The sequence below is a fragment of the Bison bison genome, unplaced genomic scaffold (genome assembly GCF_000754665.1).
Source record: "Bison bison bison isolate TAMUID 2011002044 unplaced genomic scaffold, Bison_UMD1.0 scf7180017864221, whole genome shotgun sequence".
Taxonomy (NCBI): domain Eukaryota; kingdom Metazoa; phylum Chordata; class Mammalia; order Artiodactyla; family Bovidae; genus Bison; species Bison bison.
The window spans coordinates 1,013,310-1,031,939 of NW_011494793.1; the positions used below are offsets into that span (position 1 = coordinate 1,013,310).

The 18,630-nt window shown below is 49.2% G+C and overlaps 1 protein-coding gene across 1 annotated transcript in view; it reads right to left on the reverse strand.

Annotated features, from left to right (window-relative positions):
- CPAMD8 (C3 and PZP-like, alpha-2-macroglobulin domain containing 8) overlaps positions 1 to 18,630 on the reverse strand; it is a 94,933-nt gene that overhangs the window by 22,761 nt on the left and 53,542 nt on the right. Inside the window, exons 22-26 of the mRNA XM_010845674.1 lie at positions 17,050 to 17,101; positions 11,557 to 11,855; positions 10,718 to 10,943; positions 8,947 to 9,123; positions 4,649 to 4,730 (exon numbers count right to left, since the gene is read on the reverse strand). Of these exons, the coding sequence (XP_010843976.1) occupies positions 4,649 to 4,730; positions 8,947 to 9,123; positions 10,718 to 10,943; positions 11,557 to 11,855; positions 17,050 to 17,101 (836 nt within the window). The remainder of the gene's footprint in view (positions 1 to 4,648; positions 4,731 to 8,946; positions 9,124 to 10,717; positions 10,944 to 11,556; positions 11,856 to 17,049; positions 17,102 to 18,630) is intronic.

Consider the following 18,630-nt stretch of genomic DNA (forward strand, 5'->3'; position numbering starts at 1 on the left):
AAAAGTGAAAGTGAAAAGTGAAAGTGAAGTCGCTCAGTCGTGTCCGACTCTTCACGACCCCACGGACTGCAGCCTACCAGGCTCCTCCGTCCATGGGATTTTCCAGGCAAGAGTACTGGAGTGGGGTGCCATTAATAGGTATAGAGTTTCAGATTTACAAGATGAAATGAATTATGAGGATGGATGGTGGTAACGGCTGCACAACAATACAAATGTATTTAATACCACTGAACTGCACACTTAAAATGGTTAAAATGGTAAATTTTATGTTATGTATATATATTTTAACACAATAAAAAAAAAAGAAAAAGAAAATCAAGTGACTCCAAGCTCTGTTTCTGCAAATTGTCAGAATCTGAAATATTAACCTTAAAATGTACCCCAAGCCTACAAACCAGCTTGTCTTGGTCACTTTCTTCCCCAGATACCCCAAATCCATCCTCTTCCTTATACTCCAGGCCCCTGTGTCAGCCTGGCACCTCATGGCTCCCACCGCCCCCACCAGCCCGACCCTGTCCCATCACATGCTCTGTACACAGCAGCCAGAAGGACAGTTCAAACACTGCAGGATCCAGATGGAACTTAGTTGCCTCTGCGCTGGCAACTGTGAAATTCCCGAATTCTGCTACACTGTTCTCTTTACTTTTCCATTTTAAATCACCAACAGGGATAAACAAACTGTGGTGCATTCTCACGACTGAATCTTATTCAGTAATAAAAAGAAATGAGCTATCAAGCCAGGATAAGACATGGAGAAAATTTAAGTGCATATTTCTTAGTGAAAGAAGCAATCTGAAAAGGGCCACATGCTCTGTGATTCCAGCTCTGTGACATTCTGGAAAAGGCAGAACTACAGGACTAGAAAAAGGACCAGCGGTGGCCAGGGGCTGGGGGTAGGGAGGGACGACTATGCAGAGCCCATGGGGTTTTTAGGGCAGAAAACTATTCTGTATGATACCTTAATGGTGGGCAGGTGACAGTGTACATTTGTCCAAACCCATAAACCATGCGACACAAAGGGTGAGCCCTAATGCAAATAACAGACCTCCGTTAACAACAATGTAGCAATACTGGTCCATCGATTACAACAAATGTACGTCATTAATGCAAGACGTTAATACTGGGGGAAAACTGCATCGAGGGAAGATGGACTGTATGGGAACTCATTCTATCTGCTAAAAGTTTTCTATGAATCCAGAACTGTCCTAACAAATTAAGTTTATTCATTCAATATGCACATAGCCCAGCATGACTCAGGTTACAGCCATGCTTTGCACCAAGCCCTCTTGCTCCCTCCAGAATAAAACCCAAACTCCTCTCCCGCTCAGTCTGGCCCTGGCAGCCTCTCCTCCCTCGTGGAAGGCCACTTTCCTCCTGGCCTGTGCTGCCAGCCACACTGGTCCCCTTCTGTGGCTCAAACTTGTCAGGGCTGCCTCAGGGCCTTTGCACAGGCTGTTCACACTGCCTGGAATCCTCTCCCCTTGGATTTTCATACAGCTGTCCCTCATCTCCTTTGGAAAACCTTTCTTGACCACCCCATACAATTGTGTACCTCATCATACACTATCCCCTCAACAAGTTTTATTTGCTTTATAGATATGAGAAATTATATACTTGACATAGTAGCTTTAAAATATATCCACAAATGCCTTGCTTCTTCTCCTTTCAAGCAGTGGAATAGTGTAGGCTGTACCGAGTGACTGGATTCTAAAGACTAGAATCTGGTGGGGGTGACAGTATGACTCAGGAAATCAGCTGATAAAAGGCATGTGGCACTCTCCTTACTTTCTCTCTTTGATTTTCATTCCAGGGGAAGTCAGCTGCCATGCTGTAAGGACATGCAAGCAGCCCTATGGAATGGTCTTCAGTGAGAAACTCAGGCCCCCTGTCCACAGCCGTGGGAGACGACCAACTTGGAAACAAATGCTCCAGCCCTAGTCAAGCCTTTCGACGATGGCAGCCCCAGCCAATACCATGACTGCAACCTTGGGAGGGATCACGAGCCAGCAGTGCCAGCTAACCCACGTCTGAATTCCTGACCCACAAAACTGAGACAATAAATGTTTGTTGTCTTAAATGGCTGTGTTTTGGAGGTAACTTGTTACACAGCAGTAGCTAACTATTACATCTCATGAAGGGTCTCTCTTTCTCTCTTGGAGGCAGGGACCATGCCTTTCTTGTTCCCTTGGAACTAGAACAATAGCCTGGCAAATATTAAACATTTGAATGAACAAACGAATAAATGAATGAATGTACATTGGACGCACAGGCCCTGAGTTTAAAGGAAGCTGGACTGGATCCTGGACTTCCCACCCAAGTATTTAGGCGGTGCTGGTTTAGTTGCTAAGTCATGTCCAACTCATGCAACCCCATGGACTGTAACCTGCTGGGCTCCTCTAAACCATGAGATTCTCCAGGCAAGAATACTGGAGTGGGTTGCTATTTCCTTCTCCAGAGGATCTTCCCAACCCAGGAATCAAACCCAGGTCTCCTGAATTGCAGGCAGATTCTTTACTGACTGAGCTATGAGGGAAGCCCTAAGTATTTAGGGAGTGGTGCTAACAAGGCATCCATCCCAGTGGGTACCTGGCATTGTAATGAGCATGCCTTCACCCTTATCCCACTGCCTCTTAGATCCTGGTCTTGAGATGGATGTGTGGTGAGGAAACAGGTTCAGAAAACTTGAACAGCTGGTCTAAGGTCACACAGTTCACACAAGACTGAGACTGGGTTTGCTCAGCTCCAGGGTGGATGTCCCGTGGATTGCTGTTGCCAATGTCCTGTGCATCCTGCAACTTTGATCTGTGAGGAGGTTTTACAAGGCCAAGGAGGAGAGGCAAACTGCTGGGTGTCACGTTTCCATGACCACAGCAGAATTCATCTTCTCTTGTTCAGTGTGTGTGTGAACTGTGGGAAGGCGTTCACAGATCACAGCTCACTATTTCTGACTGGTGGAGGCCTCTTGGAACTGTCGGGACTTGGCCAGCTTTCAGAGAGTGACTCAATGACTTTAGCCATCCCCGAGAGTGGGTGGGGGCCTCTGCTTGCTAGAGCATGACTGTGGCTTTGCCTTAAGCGCTGTCAGCAAGGCAGGGTCCTGGGACAGAAATGGGGCAGACTTCTGGGGACTGGGGAGCTGAGCAGGTCACCAAGGCTGGGCCCCTCTGGAGCCAAGTGAGTGACTCTGCACTGCAGTGCGGGCTCAGCCAGCTGTGCCCCTGGCCCTGGGCTGCTGCTGTGCAGTGGACACTGTTGATTTAAGGACAAGACACTTTCATGCCCACAGGCGCTGCAGGTGCCACCCAGGTGTGACACTGAGAAGGAGGCCCCACTAGAAACAGGAAGTTGGGGGTACCCTACTTCCTCAGTAAGCCCCAAAGTGGATGAGGCAAATCCCTGATGATGCCAAGAACTCCTACGGAATAAGACATAGATGTATGCAGGTCCTCCCTGCCCTGGCTGACCCTGAAAGCCAGAGGAAGCCACTCACAAGGGAAATCTGACCCCAGAATGCTCCTCCTGAACTCTCCAACCCAGCCTCAAGGCAGTGGTCTGGCCTCTCCCAGTCCACCCCCTCCTGCTCAGGGTCACCCCATTCCTGGGTCCAGTGGCCTCTGAGGAGGCTCAGAGAACCCAGGACTCATCCACAAGGGGCCAGAGAGCAGGGGTTTCAGTTCCTGGGCACCGAGGCAACCACAACAGCAGGAGTAACAGTAACAGCCACTGCTTCCAGCTCCACCACACGCAGGCCAGGCAGAACTCCCCCATCCAAACCAAACCTCTAACCCCCAGGGGCTAGGACCATGGCTGTCTCCATATTCCACACAGACTCCTCAGCACCCTAAAGGGAAAGTGAAGTGAAAGTCTCTCAGCCGTGTCTGACTCTTTGCAACCCCATGGACTATAGAGTCCATGGAATTCTCCAGGCCAGAATACTGGAGTGGGTAGCTTTTCCCTTCTGCAGGGGAACTTCCCAACCCGGGGATCAAACCCAGGCATATTCTTTACCAGCTGAGCCACAAGGGAAGCCCATCACCCTAGGGACTAAGAAATCGCATATTTCCTGCCATATCGGTAAACAAGGATGTCACAGGCATCAGCCACTGCAGCCCTCCCAGTGTGAGCTGGTGAGCCCTGAGGGAACTCAGGAAGGAGAAGAACAGTGACCATCTAGCAGCCATCAGACTGTAGCCACTCCCTACGGTGAGCCCCGAGGAAAGAAAGCTCAGGATGTGGGAACACAGGATGCTGGCGGTGGCCCCAGGTAGCTGTGGTGAAAGAAACTGTCTCAGTGAGCCCAGGTTCTTGTATCTTCCCACACACAGAAAAGCACTAAATTCCTTAACTTGGGTTATTTGGTTTTCTTTAATTAGTAATAATCTTTTGATGTTCAGACACCTGCCCTTTGTTACAAAACTTCTATGTAAAACCTGGCTCCTCCCCTTGCCTCCATGGAGCAGTTCTCTCCCAGGCCTGAAGTCCTAAAAGTTTCTGCCAAATAAAACATAACTCTCAACCTTTAGGTTGCATGTACTTTGTCAGTCGACAGGATCAAGCCCCAGGGGTCCTGGCTATGCTGTGCTGGATGTGAGGCTGTGGCTTCACGTGGGGGAACTTCAGTAGCCGTGCCCGGGGAATGAGGACTCACCACATACTCCCCGACTCGTCCCGCTCTCCAAAAGCACTATAGGAGCCGTCCTGGTGCTTGTAGGTCAACTGTCTCTGGTAGCCTGCGGGGCAAGAGGGGACAGCACCCTGGTGAATGGCTGGCTGGCCAACATTCTACCCCGGGACCCCCAAACTAATACTATACCCACATGGGGGGGTCCCTGAAACTGCCCCATGCCCACATCTGAGGTCCTTGAAACTCTCACAACACAGCTGGGGTCCTTGAAACTCTCCCACATACACAGCTGGAGAGATTGAAACCTCTACTTTATTCCTCTTTTGTTTCTTGATATCACCCCTTTATGACTCCTGGTAACACACTGGCCTTCAGCCATGCCTGGTGGGGTGGGATGGTGAAATGCATTATCTCCAGGCAGGGCCCTTGGCCACACACCGTCACCCACCCCAGGGCCTGAAGAGGTTGTTGCTCTATCCCCTGGAGCCAGAGCTTGGTTTGCTCAGATCAGCAGGGGATTGAGGAGGACAAGAAGGCAGAAAGTCAGGGGGGCTGGGGCCTCCAAAAGAGGGCCAGGCAGTTGGTCTTATTGTGAGGGCAGCAAGGGGCATGAGAGGAGGGGGTGAGGGGGCAGAGGTAGTGGGTGGATTGCCAGGTCAGGAGAGGAAGCAGACACTGGGGAGGTGGGGACAGTCTAGGCGACCATGACCATGGGCTTGGACTGGGGGTGGCGATGGGCAGGGAAGGGTTCTGCAATATAGTCAGAGCTACCTTAACTGAACAAGATGTGAAGGAAAAAAGGAAGAATGCAGAGGCTGCTAAATGCAGCGGCCTGACCAGCAGGATGCACCAATCTATGTCCATGGAGCCCAGGGAAGAGGGAGCAGGAGCTCACACCGGGGTAGATAGTATTCCCCCCAGTCACATCCACCTGGAACCTCAAAATGTGACCTTATGGGGAATGAGGGTCTGTACAGATGGAATTACATTTCTGAATCAGGCTGGGCCCTAAACCCAATGACTGGTGTCCTCAGAGAAGAAATGACACAGACTTGGAAGGGCTTGTGACGATGGAGGCAGAGGGTGATGTGTGAGCGGGCATCACCAGAATCCCGCCAGAACAAAGTCCTGGGATAGTCGCTCCCCCAGAGCCTCCTGACAGAGTCAACATTGTTGACACCTTGATTTTAGTCCTCCAGCCTCCTGAATCATGAGGGAACTGAGATGTGGAATATTTCCTGCTGTATCAGTAACAAGGATGCCACGGTTGCCAGCCACTGCAGACCTCTAATATGAGCTGGTGAGCCCTGGGGGCACTCAGGAAGGAGAACACTTGCCATCTAGATCGAGTCTACCGTCAGAATGCCACTGCTCCCTGCAGTGAGCCCTAAGGGAGCTCGGGATGTGCAAAACAGGATACTGGCCCCAAAGAGTGGAGGTGCACGTCAAAGGAATGATTTCCGTGAGCCCAAACTCTTGCATCGTTCCATACAGAAAAAAGCGCTAAATTCCTTAACTTAGAATATCTGGTTTACTTTACCAATAACCTTTTGATGTTCAGACTAGCCGCCTTTTGTTGTAAAACTTCTATGTAACCTGGCGCCTCCCCTCTAGGAGCTGCTCTCTCAGGATTACTGGAGATGCTGTCTCCTGGGCCTGAAGTCCTAAAAATTCCCACCAAGTAAAACATAACTCTCAACTTTAAGGCTGTGAATACTTTTCAAGTGGACAGAATAAAGTCCTGTGGATCTACCCAACTCAGTTTGCAGTACTTTGTTATGGCAGCCCAAGGGAACTAACACCAGAGATTTGGAGGAAAACCAGGGGGTGGGGGTCGATTTGGGGCTTGTTGAGTCTGAAAGCTGTTGGGCACCAGATCTGGCTGTCTGGCTAGAGGGGAGGTCCAGGCTGCCACTTACCCCGATAGGTCATCACACTCTGGATGGCGGTCAAGGACCTGAGTCTGGATGGGTTCACTGAGGTGTGCCTGGCCTTGGGAGGCCAGGGCTCACCCACATCCTAGACTTTCACAACCTGCCAACTTGAGCCCTGCCCCTCCCCCTCCACCATGGACCAAGCAGACTTAAGGTTCCGGGTAGTCTGTGGTCAGCCTTCACAAAGCCGGACCTTCAGCCCACGGCAACCTCTGACTTCTCTTTCCATCCGAGAGTTGCACGTTTATTTTAGTTTTTTGGCTGTGGCCCGTACAGCATGTGGGATCTTAGTTCCCCAACCAGGGATTGAACCCATGTCCCTGCAGTGGAAGTGCACAGCCTTAACTTCTGGACCACCAGGGAAGTCCCTCAGAGAGCTATACATTCTTCAGCGTAAGTTTTTCCTTTCTCATCCATGAGGACAGATGGTTCTAGATCATCAGGACTGCCTTTGGAACATAATAACTGGGAACCACCACAGGCCAGGAGACAGGGACTCCAGATTTGTCTTAGGAATTGAGATTTTCACATGCCTCTGTTTCCCCATCTCACAGGGGCCAGCATCATCTGAGCCAGGCATTCTTGAATCCTTTTCGGTAAATTTCCGTGATCGTGACGGTGGTTTCTCGTCTCTCTCTGGCTTGGGTCTAGTGCCCTGCCTGCCCCTTGTGCCCCAGTCCAGAGGAGCCTGGGGTCTGAGAAGCCCCCGCAACTGGCCCCTGTGAGGTTTGGGCGCCTCTTCACTCCCAGGAAGGAATGATGCTAAAGCCGAAACTCCAGTACTTTGGCCACCTCATGCGAAGAGTTGACTCACTGGAAAAGACTCTGATGCTGGGAGGGATTGGGGGCAAGAGGAGAAGGGGATGACAGAAGATGAGATGGCTGGATGGCATCACTGACTCGATGGACGTGAGTCTCAGTGAACTCCGGGAGTTGGTGATGGACAGGGAGGCCTGGCGTGCTGCGATTCATGGGGTCGCAAAGAGTCGGACATGACTGAGCGACTGATCTGATCTGATCTGATCACTCCCAGGAGGCTCACTTTGCTCATCTGGGAAACGAGGACCATTAGCACGGGGGCTGCAAGGAGGGAAACTCAGGGCAGCGTGGATGGAGCTGCACATGCCTGGCACGAGGCAGATGCCAGCTTCAGAGCTAGGTTCAGCCTCCTCCATGCTTTCCTTTCACGTTGGCTCCAGTGTAAGGCTAGAAGCAGAGCCCAGGAGGCCCCAGAATTTTGGTATCAACTGACTAACTCCCTTGTTATCTGGGAAGGAGCAGGTCCTACCCAGGGACACAGAATGGGAATCTCTGACAGAGCTGGGACCCCATCTCCAGCCTCCCCTCTTCCCCTCCCTGTGAGGCTCAGATGTGCAGAGGGTAATTCAGGGCCCTCCGAGGCCCTGTACCCCACCCACAAACAGGACTGTGCCTTGCCCTAAGGACTTGATTCATGGCAATGGAAGATGTCCAGTGCTGTGTTATTGATCTATGAAGATGCTCACTGTTGTGTTATTTATCTTTGAAGATGCCCAGTGCTGTGTTATTCATTTCTAAAGAAGTTCAATGGGGCTTTGTTTATTTCTGAAGTTCAGTACTGGTGGTTTACTTCTGAAGAGGTTCAATGCTGCATTATTTAGGGGGAAAAAACTGGAAATAAAACACATAAATAAATAAAACTGGAAATAAGAGGAGAGTTCAGTATGTTGTGTTCCATTGATGCATGTGACAAAAAAACAATGTAGCCTCCCAAAGTGATTACAAACTGAACCCATCCTAAGACCCAACGGTTTCACCCCACAGAAATCTGGATGAGTTTTCACCAAGTATGCAAAGAGGACAATTACCGACAGTCCTGTTCTAAAAGCGCTGAATTGCAAATTGCTCCAAAGCCCATCTGCAGACACGCCCACTGCTGTCTCCACACAGTAATGGAGGTGAATAGACAACTGCTGCCCAAAGCCCAGTGGATGAATCTTACGCACACAGGACAGGGCTGGGGGGAGGCATGCCACAGGAAGCTGTACTATGAGACACCAAGAATGGCAAAGCTAACCTGTGCTCCTGGAGGGTAGAGGGGTCAACACAGAGCATGATGGGAAGCTTATAGGGATTTATTTTCTTTCCCCAAATGTTTTTATAATGCTATTATATTGCCCTGGTTGTTCAGAAAATTTACATTTTCAGAAGATGCTGTTCCTCTCCCCATGGCTGATTACCAGCAATCAGATCGGTTTCCTAACAGGTGCAGAGGCCAGGCTCCGACTGACAGGGGCCAGATCAGGCCACCCAGATTGGCCTCTTTCAACGTCTTTGCCTTCTTCCCCATCCTCTGCACGTGGCATGCGGGCTGCGCCCCGTGCAACCGAGGCTACTGCACCCCAGTACCTTGTACCAGGTGGTCGGTGGTCTCCCTCTCCACCTCAGGGCTGAGCTGCCGGGTTTTCTGGAGATACTTCAAGACAAAGACATTAGGTGCAAAATGAATCATATTCTGCTCTCCGCAGCCGAAGGGAAGCCGGAGGAGGTTGCTGAGATGGTTCAGAGTTGGCCCCATGACGTCTCCTGGTGAGAAGGAAGAGGAAGAATGGGCTGAGGACTGGCCTCATTCAATGCCCTGGCATTGTTCTAGGGACAACTTTCCTCAGAGGGAGCCCACCCATGGCCCAATACCAGCATCCCATTATCTGACTGCCAGTGCTGCCCTTGGAGACTGGGAGGCATCCTTGCCCATCCAGCCTGCTTGATCGCTTGGCCTTGGTGGGCACTTGCAGGCCCTACCTTACATGCTTCCCTCCATGTTCTTTAGTTGTAACTCAGGTGTTCTTTCTACCTTTTCATTATGTTATTATTAGTAAATGCTTTTTCCTTTCTAGATTTCTAAATAGGTGCAATTGAGACTATACATTTTCCTCTTAGAACAACTTTGGCTGCATCCCACAAACGTTAAGATGTCAATCCAGTCATTTGACTCCCTTCTACATATTTTTTTCTAACTTCCAATATGAAATGTGGTTTTCTATTTAACCATGAGTATTGGGGTTTTTCATACAGTTTTCTTATACGTGTGGTATTGTTGGTGTGTTTTTGAAAGTTCTTTTCTCCTGTTATTTCTGACTTACTGTGCTCTCATCCCTTCTGTACTCTGCCTCCCTCTCCCTGGCCTTTATGCCCCCAAATATTGCTGATACAGTTTCTGGACTCCCTGCTGACTGCACCTCCCTTCCTCTGCCCCCCTGAGGCTGCTGCTGCTCCTGCAGCCTCCTCCTGTGGCGGGGCCTGGCTGGCTACTTTCTCGCCGCCTTTCTCTGGGCTTTCCAGTTCTTCTTACACTTCCATCCTGCTGCGCTGACGGCACTGGCTGGCACAGAGTTACCTGCCTGCATCTCCTCTCCATCCCTGCCCATCTATCTTCTTCCCTATACCCATCACCTCAAGCTGGGCCATCATCCCCAAAGGCCACATCTGAATTGATTTCATGCTTCAGAAATCATAAACTCCAGCAATCCTCCGATCCGGTGACAACCACCAACCTGCCCCAGGCCCCAGGGCTTCCATTCTCTGACGTCACAGAGACCCAAGACCCCTCCTTCGTGTCTGTGTGCCTCTTCCTGGCCTTTTACGCCCTCCCCACCCTTCCAACATCCAGCACTAGATGGATCACACAGTCCCCAGTTTCTACTCCTGTGCCTGGGCTACAGGAGACAATCCAGTGTTCAAGAAGTCCCTGGCCACAGCCTCTTATCCCTGCTCAGTAAGCTCTCTAAGCATTTGAAATGGTCCCGCCCCTCTCACCTGGACCCCCAGAGCCCCTACCCACCACCCCATACCTGGCTAACTTCACCTGGTCTTTCAGCCTGCTTGTATATCACCCCAGACACATTGCCCTCATGAAGTTCACACACCCCTTGGGGTCACCCCACAGAGGGCAAGGACCCACCTCCTCAGCCAGACTTGAGCCCCCAAAGGGCAGGCTTGGGGTCACCTCTGAGTCTGGCCCCAGCACAGAGAAGGCACTGGAAGTTGCTTGCCGGTCAGGTGAGTGGGTGTCTGGCCAAAGGCCCCAAAGGCATGTGCCCCCAGCAAAACCCAGAATGAAATGAACCGGAAGTGACACTTGCCCCCATCCTCCCCAAGCCAGGCTGCCGGGCAGACACACCTATGATGGAGGCGGCGGCGCGCTCAGACCCGGGGATGGCGCTGTGCGGGACCCCCAGGGTGAAGGCTTCGCTGTAGCTCTCATCTGCTTCCACCTTCCTCCAGATGCGGAACTCGCCCACGGAACCCCAGCCAGTGGAGAAACCGATGAACTGGACCTCTGGCGGTTTGGGGAGGGTCCAGGCCATGATGACAGATTCATTGGATGGCTCTGGACCATGGCCAACCTGGAAAAAGAGGCCAAGGCTGCTGGGTGCTGGCAGGAAGCTGGGTTCAGACATGGTCAGAGGACTTGGCCACATTCATGGGGGTGGGGGGGCATTCTCAAGGCATCAGCAATGAGAGAAACTAGAAACCACGCTGTTCACTGAACACCCAACAGAGACACAAGTGGGGCATCTGCAGGTTCCAAAGTCACTGGGCTCCCTGGAACCTTTGCATATGTAGCTCCCCCTGCTTGAAACAGCCTCTGCTTCAGTTTGCCTGGCGAACTCCTATTCATACTTCAAAACACCACCTGGCTATACCCCTCCTCTAGGAAGCTGTTCACACTGACTTCTTTTCTCTCCTTTGCTTGGCCCAGAAAGTGTCCACAGTCCTCATCTTACCTGCTCATACCCACTTCCTTTCTCCCTGGCCTCCCAGATCCCTAGGCACCTCCTCTGCCACAGCTCTCACTAGTGTTTTGGAAGCAACGCCAGGCAGACTGTAAGTAACTTGAGGGCTGCCTTGAGTTTTCCCCCTCTTCCCGCCTTGCCATCTCATCATATGGATCAGGAAGCAACAAGTGCCAGAGGACCAGGTGGTTCCCATGCCCGCCCCAGGCAAACCCAGTCATGCCTGGATGAGCCCGCTGTGCCAGCTGATCCAGAATGTTCTGAATTCATCCCAGGAGAGGATCTTGGCTGTGGGTGTGCTGGCCACCGGCTCACCCATCTTGCTGGTGGAGATCCAGGACCTGGTGTTCTGGTGCCCCCCCAGAACAATCTCAATCATGCCCGCTGTGTCCTGGGGTCCTGGGGACAAGGCCACACGGGCATCGTTGTGGGCTCGCACGGCCACGTCGAAACGGGTGAGGCGCAGTGGCCGCTGCACATACTGGAACTCGTACTTGTTGGGCGTGGAGATGTGGACTCTCTCTGGATAGAGGGAAGGAGATGAGGTGTTGAGCGGGCACCAGAAGCATCCTTCCTCCCCCCTGCCCATGCCCAGAGCTGAGCATCGGGACCTCAGGGGACCGGTCCCAGTGTGGCTCCCCACGAAGCTGCGGGAAGCACGGAGGAGTGGAGCTGGTTTGATGACCTCTTTGTCAATAGAGCACAAAAGATGAAACACTCACAGAGATAAATCCTACAAAAGATGGGCAAGACCCGTACGCTGGGAACTGCAAAATGCTGCTCAAACTAAAGATGCAAATCAGTGGAGAGCTAGACCGTGTTCGTGGGTGGGAAAATAATATTATGAAGATGTTAATTACCCCCCCAAACTGATCTATAGATTCGACGCAATCCCAATCAAAATCCCAGCAGGGATTTCTTCAAAAGAAGAAATTGCAAAGCTGATTTCAAAATGTATGTGGAAACTCAAAGGATCCAAAAGAGTCAAAACAACTTTGATAAACAAGAAGGACTCACACCATCTGACACTGAGACTCTAAAGCCGCGGCAATAACAGGAGTGTAGCATCGGTGTCAATACAGACAAATGCTCAGTGGAACAGAAGAGGGAGTCCAGAAACGGACCCATACATGTATAAACAACTGATTTTCAACAAAGTTGCAGAAGCAATTCAACAGCAAAAGTCCTCAACAAATGATGTTGAACAATGAAATCTTCAGATGAAGAAAAAAGAGCTCTGATCCATACTTTGCATGGGCTCCAAGAGTTAACCTGAAATGGATTATTTTACAAATGAAAAGCCTAAAACTATAAAACCTTGAGAAGAAACTGTAGGATTGAGCAAAGATTTCTTAGCTACAACAAGAAAAAATAATCCATAAAAGGAAAAAGTGATAAGCATCATTAAAATGAAAAACTTCTGCTCTTTAAAAGACACTATTAAGATAATGAAAAGATACAGACTGGGAGAAATATTTTTGCAAAGCATTCATCTGATAAAGGACTTGGACCCAGTATGCATTTTTAAATACTCTCAAAAACCAAATACAAATAAACAATCCAACTTTTAAAAAGCTAAAAGATTCCATCAGACACTTCACCCCCGCAAAAAAAAAGATAGCAAATAAGCATATGAAAAGGTGCTTAATATCGTGAGTCATGATGGAAATGCAAATTAAAACCATAGTGAGATACCACTAGACATCTATTAGAATGACTGAAATTAAACAGACCATACTAAGTGTTGGTAAGAATGGGGCAGAACTGGCTTATCCAGTGCCTGTGGGAGTGCAAAATAGTACTGTCATTTTGGGAAATAGTCTGACAGCTTCTTAAAAAGTTAAAAAACACACTTACTATATGCGTTAGCTATTCCACTCCTAGCTATCGACTCAAGAGAAAGGAAAACACCCCACCCGTACAAAGACTTGGGCACAGATTTTCATAGTAGCTCATGTGAAATAGTCCCAAACCGGAAATAACTCAAATATCCCTCAACAGGTGAGTAGATAAAAAGTGTTATGCATATATCCAACGGAATCCTGCTGAGACTTAAATGACTGAATTACTGATACACACAACGTGGTCAAATCTCAAAATTCTTCTGTTGAGTAAAAGAAGCCAGACAAAAAGGAGAACGTTCTGTATGATTCCATTTACACAAAATTCTAAAAAGTACGAAGTGATCTACAGAGACAGAAAGCAGACCAGTGGTTCTCTAGAGACAACAGTGGACAGGAGTGAGGAATTTCAAAGCGGCATGACTTCAGGGTTAATAAGAACCTTCATTACCTTGATTGTGGTGATGGCTTCACAGATGTTTCTCAATATTGATTAAACTACCCTTAAAATATGTCTAATTTATTGTATGTCAATTATACCTCAATAAACATGTTAAAAAATGTTCCTGATCTTACTTTGAATACAAATATATCCAGCTTAGTGTGGATTATAATATAAAAACTACAAACAATATGCAAATGTTCAGTAATGTTTCAAAATGTTCTGTAATGATCCAATTATGGGGCAGTCATTTAATGGACCATAATGAAGCTGTTTTGAAGTGCTGTTTATAAAGACTTTATAAACAATACAATAACAAGGAAAAGTGCTGAGGATGTATTAAGTGAAAAAGGCAAGACATAAAACTATACACCTCCTGAGTCATAGCTATGCTAAAACAAATTATCAATCCTAGGAAAGTGAATACAACGAAATGTCTTCGTACGTGAACTAGAGGAGACAGTTTTTGTATTTCTATTTTTGCACATTTTATCTAGTACATAGGTATGGTTTTTTCCTTTCCCAATTTTAAAAACTGTGATAAAACACACACAATGCAAAATTTGCCATCTTAAACCATTTTTAAGTGTACAGGTCAGTGGCATTAAATACATTCACATTAAAAAAAGTAATTAAAAAAAAATACATTCACATTGTTTAAACATCACCAGCATCCACCCCAAGAACTCTACTCATCTTGTAAAACTAAAGCTCTGTATCCATTAAACAATAAATTTTAAAAAACCAACAACAACAAAAGCAATAAATCTCCATTTTCCTCTCCCCCGGTCCCTGAAAACCACTACCCTACTTTCTGTCTCTAGGATCTTGACTGCTCTAGAGAGATCATATAAGTGGAATCATACAATATTTGTACACATGCATTTTTTAAGATTTATCATGGGGGGATTTTGGAAGTCTTTATTGAATGTGTTACAGTATTGCTCCCATTACAAGTTCTGGCTTCTTGTTTGCAAGGCATGTGGGACCTTAGCTCTCTGACCAGGGATGGAAGCAAAGAGTCGGACGTGACTGAGCGACTTCAATGTCAATGTCAATGCTGACAGCATGTTGTTTTTTTAAGTCATCAAACAGTTCTAAGAAACCACAGTGGCTGTACCACTTTATATTCCCACCAGCAATGTATGAAAGATCCAACTTGTCTACATCCTGGCCACTTTTTCACGTCGTCACTATACTTTTTATTTTACTCATTCAGATAGGTGTGCACTGATAACTTACTGCGTTTCAATTTGCATTTCTCTAAGAGCTTCCCTGGTGGCTCAGTGGTAAAGAATCCACCTGCCAATGCAGGAGACATGGGTTCGATCCCTGATCCAGGGAGATCCCTCATGCCACGGAGCAACTAAGCCTGTGCGTCAGAGAGGGTAACAGGCAGGAAGGCTAGTGGTACCCAAGAGGAGGAAACAGACTGCAAGTGTCAGACGTGTTTTTTCTCTCTTAAGTGGCAGGAAGAAACAATACACAAGTGTCAGACGTTTTTTCCTTCTCTATACAAAATTAAAAGGAGCTTTCTTTTAAAATTCTGTGTTGCCAGGATGATGCCTGGTTCCACCTGAACTTAACTTTTCTCAACCTTGAGCTAACCAATGGGAATGCATTGGTTATGAAATGCTAACCAATGCATTTTTCTTATGAAAATGTTTTTCTTAAGTTGCGTTAATGAACTATGTATCTACCTTAGACTCTGTCTTTCTTCAAGTCGGTTCTGCCTAAGACTCAGAACCGATAAGGGCTCAACAAACCAGCATGTTTTACTCGTGGAAATGTTCTCTTGAGCTATGTTAATGAAACTGTGTATTTGCTTGGAAACCTGCCTTTCTTCAAGATTCATATCAACAGTTTTATGGCCCGGGATGATTCACCTCGTGCCGATGTTATCTCAAAATTTATGTTGTGGGTGAGGGGTCTGGAGCAACTGAGTTTTGAGACATTTCCTTTCTTTAATTAGCAGCTTGCGAATAGGCATATAACTTCTTGCTATAAAGTAGTGAGGAGGCACTCTTTCTGCCCTCTTCTGATGTCTGTGTCAGAAGCTTTCTCTATCTCTTTTATACTTTAACAAAACTTTATTACACAAAAGCTCTGAGCAGCCTCACCACTGGCCCTGGATCAAATTCCTCTCCCTGGAAGGCCAAGGATCCCGGCGTGGTTCACGGCTCACAGCAGCAACCTTTCACCACAGCTACTGAGCCCATGCTCTAGAGCCCGGGAGCCGCAGCTACTAAAGCTCCCGTGCTCCAGAGCCTGTGCTCCGCAGCAGGAGAGGCCACCACCATGAAACGCCCGCACACCACAACTAGAGAAAAGCCCGCTCGGCAATGGAGACCCAGCACAGCTGAAAATAAAGTCGCTCAGTCGTGTCCGACTCTTTGCGACCCCATGGACTGTCCATGGAATTCTCCAGGCCAGAATACTGGAGTGGGTAGCCTTTCCCTTCTCCAGGGGATCTTCCCAACCCAGGGATCGAACCCAGGTCTCTCGCATTGCAGGCGGATTCTTTACCAGCTGAGCCACAAACAAGGAAGTCCCCCCAAAATAAAGACATATAATTATTTACAAAATCATTTGAGCATATATGTGATGTCTTGCTATTTACTGAAAAAAGGGGAGGGGGATGTCAAAAGGAAGCCTGGGTCCAGAGTGTGATGTGAATGCCTTGGCAACAGGGAGGTGGTACACCTAGGGTTGGCATCACCTGGGGATGCCATCTCAGATCCTCTGCTCTGCCTCTTGGCAAAACCTGCCAGATGAGCGTCCAGTGCCAGGCCCAGCCCAAGCTCCAAAGTGGAGGGCTCTTTGAGGAGGGGTTGGATGGGGTAGGGTCAGACCCTCCCATAGGCAGCTCAGGCTCACGTTCGTCCCAGCACTGACATGGCCCCACCAAGGCAGAGGCGTGGAAGTGTCTTTCTCTGTCCACTCCACTCCCTGTGCATTCTGTACCCACTTCCAGATCATGGGCAGGCTTAATGTCAATTTCAGGGGATCAGGGTGGACCCCAGAGCTCACACTTTCTGGAACCTATCTTAATTTCCCACACCCTCCTCTGCTACCCTTGGGTTCTGGGTCACCCTCATTCTCCCAGCTTTCCCATGTTGTGACTCTAAGACCTCCCTTCCCCAGACCATCAGTTCCTCACTCGGGACTCCAAGTTCGACAGCCCCTTCCCCTGACGGCAATCTCTTTTCTCGTTGGCACCAGCAGTCAACCATCATGACATGCTTACTTCCTGCCTGGCAGAAGCCCAGTCCTCACTCTGGCTTACATTTGTCCCTAGCTGGGACATTTCAGTGGCTTTGCTGTGGTGTCCCCAGCCCCGAGGCAAGACAGGTGTCCACTTGGCAGCAACGAAGTTGCACCAGTGTCGGTGTAAGGGCCGAAGTCTTTGGCAGGATGTGCGTGGGAGACTCACCGTTGGGACAGAAGAAAGCGCTGTAGGTGTATGATCGGGGGGCTCCTTCAGGCTGAAACAGAGAAACGGGGAGAACTGAGCACCAGCGGAGGCAGTCACTGCACGGGCCGCTGTCCCACGGCTGCAGACTCGGACCTGCAGTCTGGACCCCACAGGACAATGCCACAGGTGCACGGAGGTGGACCTGGTCTCCTACCTCCTGTGTCCAGATGGGGAAACTGAGGCTCACTTCCCTTTCCCCGGGCTCTAGTCAAACTCACCAACCACGCCTAGAGTTATCAGGCTTCTCACACCCCCACCCCACCCTCCTGACCACTCCTTCCACCCAGATCCCAGCCCGGCTTCTGGGTAAAGAACACAATGACTCGAAGGCTGCGGGTCCGAGGCCCTATCTGGCCTCTAAGAGCGTTGAGAACGGGGCGCCCAGGTCTGCCAAGGACGGGGGTCTCTGTCCTACTGTCTAGTGCCTCCTCTGTCTCCTGTCTCTCATGCTCCTGCTCCCACCCCTTCCACAACATCACCCAGTAGGCAGGTGGCTTGTTCTCTTCAAAGGGAGCACTCAAGAACCTCCCTCGTGGTCCAGTGGTTGAGAATCCGCCTGCCAATCAATGCAGGAGACACAGGTTCGATCTCTGATCTGGGAAGATTACGCAGGCCACGGAGCAGCTAAGCCTGTGCACCACAGCTCCTGAGCCGGCGCTCTGGAGCCCATACACCGCGACAAGAGAAGCTGCCGAATGAGGAGCCCTGCCACTGCAGCTAGAGAAAGCCCGTGCGCAGCAACAAAGACCCAGCACAGCAAAAATGAACAATGTTTTTTAAAAAGGGGAGCACTCGAAATTTAATGGGATACACCTTGTGGGGTTTCACCTGACCCGTGGGATTCCAACTTTTCCAGGTCTCCTTTAGCAGTGTCAGCAGATTGGTGAGCTGCGGCCACTTGAGGCCAGACCTTAAAGGGTTAACCTTTGACCACTGCAGCCAGACAGCCTCCTGGGGTCCCAATTTCTCCCACTGTGATGGGAGAAATTCACTTTATTTGTCAACTCCAGACATCTGATCAAACGTTACTTCTGGGCGTGCCTGTGAGGGCATCTCTTAAAGGAGCCAGCATTTGAACGGATGGACTGTGATGTAAATGGCCCTCCCCAGTGTGGGTAACACCCAAATACTCTACCGAGGACCCAAATACAATGAAAGGCGGAAGAGGGATGAATTCTCTCTCTGCCAGATAGCTTTTGAGTTGGGGCATCGATCGTCTCTGCCCTTGATGCTCCTGGTTCTCAGGCCTTCAAAATCGCAGACTGTGGATTTCTCAGCCTCCATGATCGATTTCTCAGCCTCCATGATCGATTTCTCAGCCTCTAAAGGTGGTGCTAGTGGTAAAGAACCCGCCTGCCAATGCACAAGATGTAAGAGACACAGGTTCGATCCCTGGGTCAGGAAGATCCCCTGGAGAAGGTCATGGCAACCCACTCCAGTATTCTTGCCTGGAGAATCCAATGGACAGAGGAGCCTGGTGGGCTACAGTCCATGGGGTCGCAAAGAGTCGGACACAACTGAAGCAACTTAGCACACATG